Source organism: Austrofundulus limnaeus, unplaced genomic scaffold, assembly GCF_001266775.1.
Source record: "Austrofundulus limnaeus strain Quisiro unplaced genomic scaffold, Austrofundulus_limnaeus-1.0 Scaffold2836, whole genome shotgun sequence".
Classification (NCBI taxonomy): Eukaryota; Metazoa; Chordata; class Actinopteri; order Cyprinodontiformes; family Rivulidae; genus Austrofundulus; species Austrofundulus limnaeus.
Window position 1 is genome coordinate 5082 of NW_013955238.1, and position 2261 is coordinate 7342.

At 35.7% G+C, this 2261-nt stretch overlaps 1 protein-coding gene across 1 annotated transcript in view; it reads left to right on the forward strand.

The window, feature by feature from the left end:
- The window catches only part of LOC106511483 (uncharacterized), a gene marked incomplete at both ends in the record, with an annotated part of 9904 nt that overhangs the window by 2082 nt on the left and 5561 nt on the right, over positions 1-2261 (forward strand). Inside the window, 4 exon segments of the mRNA XM_014000235.1 lie at positions 76-151; positions 1399-1710; positions 1837-1918; positions 1995-2092. Coding sequence (XP_013855689.1) covers positions 76-151; positions 1399-1710; positions 1837-1918; positions 1995-2092 — 568 coding nt within the window.

A 2261-nucleotide genomic window follows, 5' to 3' on the forward strand; every position in this document is an offset into this window, starting at 1 on the left:
AGGACACCCCTAGTGATATGTATAATTTGTTTTGTTTGCTAAGACTCTAAATGTTTTTTTTATTATACTTTTCAGTTAAGTGATGCCCTGAATGTTTTGTTTCCAAAACTGAAAGAGGTTACAGGTGGCTGGTTGCTGTTCAAACCTGGAGGTGAGATTATATTTTTTAATGTCAGAAATGTGTAAAAATTTATTGTATTTTATAAACTGGGTACTCCTCCAGGGGCCTCATGTATAAGTGGTACATAGTGCATACTCATAAAAAATCTGTGGCACAATACTTTACGCACAACTCTGGATGTATAAAAGTGAGCATGGCGTCAAAGTGAGCTTAAATAAATGCAAATTTTTTACCTACCATGAGAATTTGTGGATAGTTATATGGATAGATGATTTTTAGTTTTTGAGGAGTCTGTTTAGATTCAGGCTGGGACAGTCTGGCTGCTGTGTTTTTTATACTCAGATAAGATGAAGGCTTTTGAGTTTGAGGCCTGTCTGCTGTCTAGTGTGTGCCGCTGTGAAACTGATTGGAGCAGAAACGAGAATAAAGATTTAAGAAGAAATCCAAGTGATTCCTGCTATTCTTCAGACATACCATTTTTGAACATCGCATTTTATTTGTACAAGCTGAAATCCTGTAAATACACTTCAGAAATCTGTCAGTTTTTTATAAAACAAAACATATTCTGTGCAAAGAACTATGATGCTACAAGTTTTAAAAACAAATATATCAGACAGCTCCTCATCTGAAAACACTAAAATGAAATACTCTGTGCATGCCTGTCTTTTTGAATGCTGATGACAAAGAAAAGGATGAGGAGAACAAGAACATTCTACTCAAGCAGCTCCTGAAACTGGCAACCTGGCTGACTGAGAACTTTTGTATAGTAAACTTTGTATACAGAACAATATATTTATTAAATTAGATTTTTCTTGAGAATTTTGGAAAGGAATAAAATTCTGGCTGCTGGACAACTTCAAAAACTTCCTTATGTCTACCCTTGTAAACTATAAATTTTTGAAATTGTTGTCACTTAGATATAAACACACGTCAGTTACCACAGACCTGTAAGGCGCACACAGCTGAGGAGATTAAAATGTGTATGAATTTTCCAAGAAGCATTTTAATTCTCACTGAGGAAAAGAACATTTTTCAGCTCTGCAGATTAATTCAGAACAGCTCACCTGTGATGACTCCTCAGGTCCACAACATGCAGCCAATAGATTTGTTCATAAATAGCTGCATAAAGTTGAAAGTACTTTGTGGAACAAAAAAAGTGCATGTTTTTTTGTATCGCTTCTTTTGTATAACTTAATACAATTATATAGATATTAAACGTTTTATATAATAAATGATCAGATTTTTCAACTTTTTTTGCTTTGAAATACTTGAAACAGGTGGATGGGGAAGCAGAAAGCTTTCTCTGGTTCCTCCTGATGATATTGGCTACACAGGGAAGATACTGAAGGCTGCCAGTCGGGGGGGTAAAAATCTATTCATTGCCCCTATTCAAGAGGAACTAAGCATCGATCCTCTACCACTAAACGATGAATCCTTCAGTAGCATGCCAAAAGCAAAATGCCAGAAGTGTGGATTGGGGATTCCATTGCAACTTCTTCCAGAGCATGTAAAGTCTTGTCCTCCTATGGAAACTGCCAGTGAAAGTAGCCTGGTTTGTTCTAATGGTGATGAATCTACAGAGAAAGAATGTATGTTTATTCACATTTTAGTAGCATATTATCCAGACATATCTTGTATTTTTAAAGATCTGAAGAAAAAATGTAATGTGTTCAAAAATTTAACTGTTATCCCTTTTTAAATTAATTTCACAACAGCACCCATGCAGCCATGTCCTGTCTGCACAGTCATGTATCCTTCTGATTTCATTGCGATGCATGCCTCTTCATGTGGAGAAAGGTATAACACAAGAAACACAATTTTTATTAGTTATTGGTTTTAAGAGTTGTCTGAATTATAACACATATCTTGATAGTAGCACAAGTGATGAAAACGGGCATGAAGGTACTGTCATTGAGGAAGGGCAAGCAGATATGCCAGGACCATCTGGAACTTCTTGTGCAGTCAGGGATGGTAGGTCAATGTTTTAGTTACAGGTTATGCAAGGAAAGTGTTGATTGGTAAATGATAATCTTAGTGAAATGTCAAGTCACACAATTAAAGCCATTCATTGGACTTATCATCTTGTATAGTACTTAATATCCAGAGTTGGTTTAGTTTGTGTTCTTGTCTTCTTTCTCCT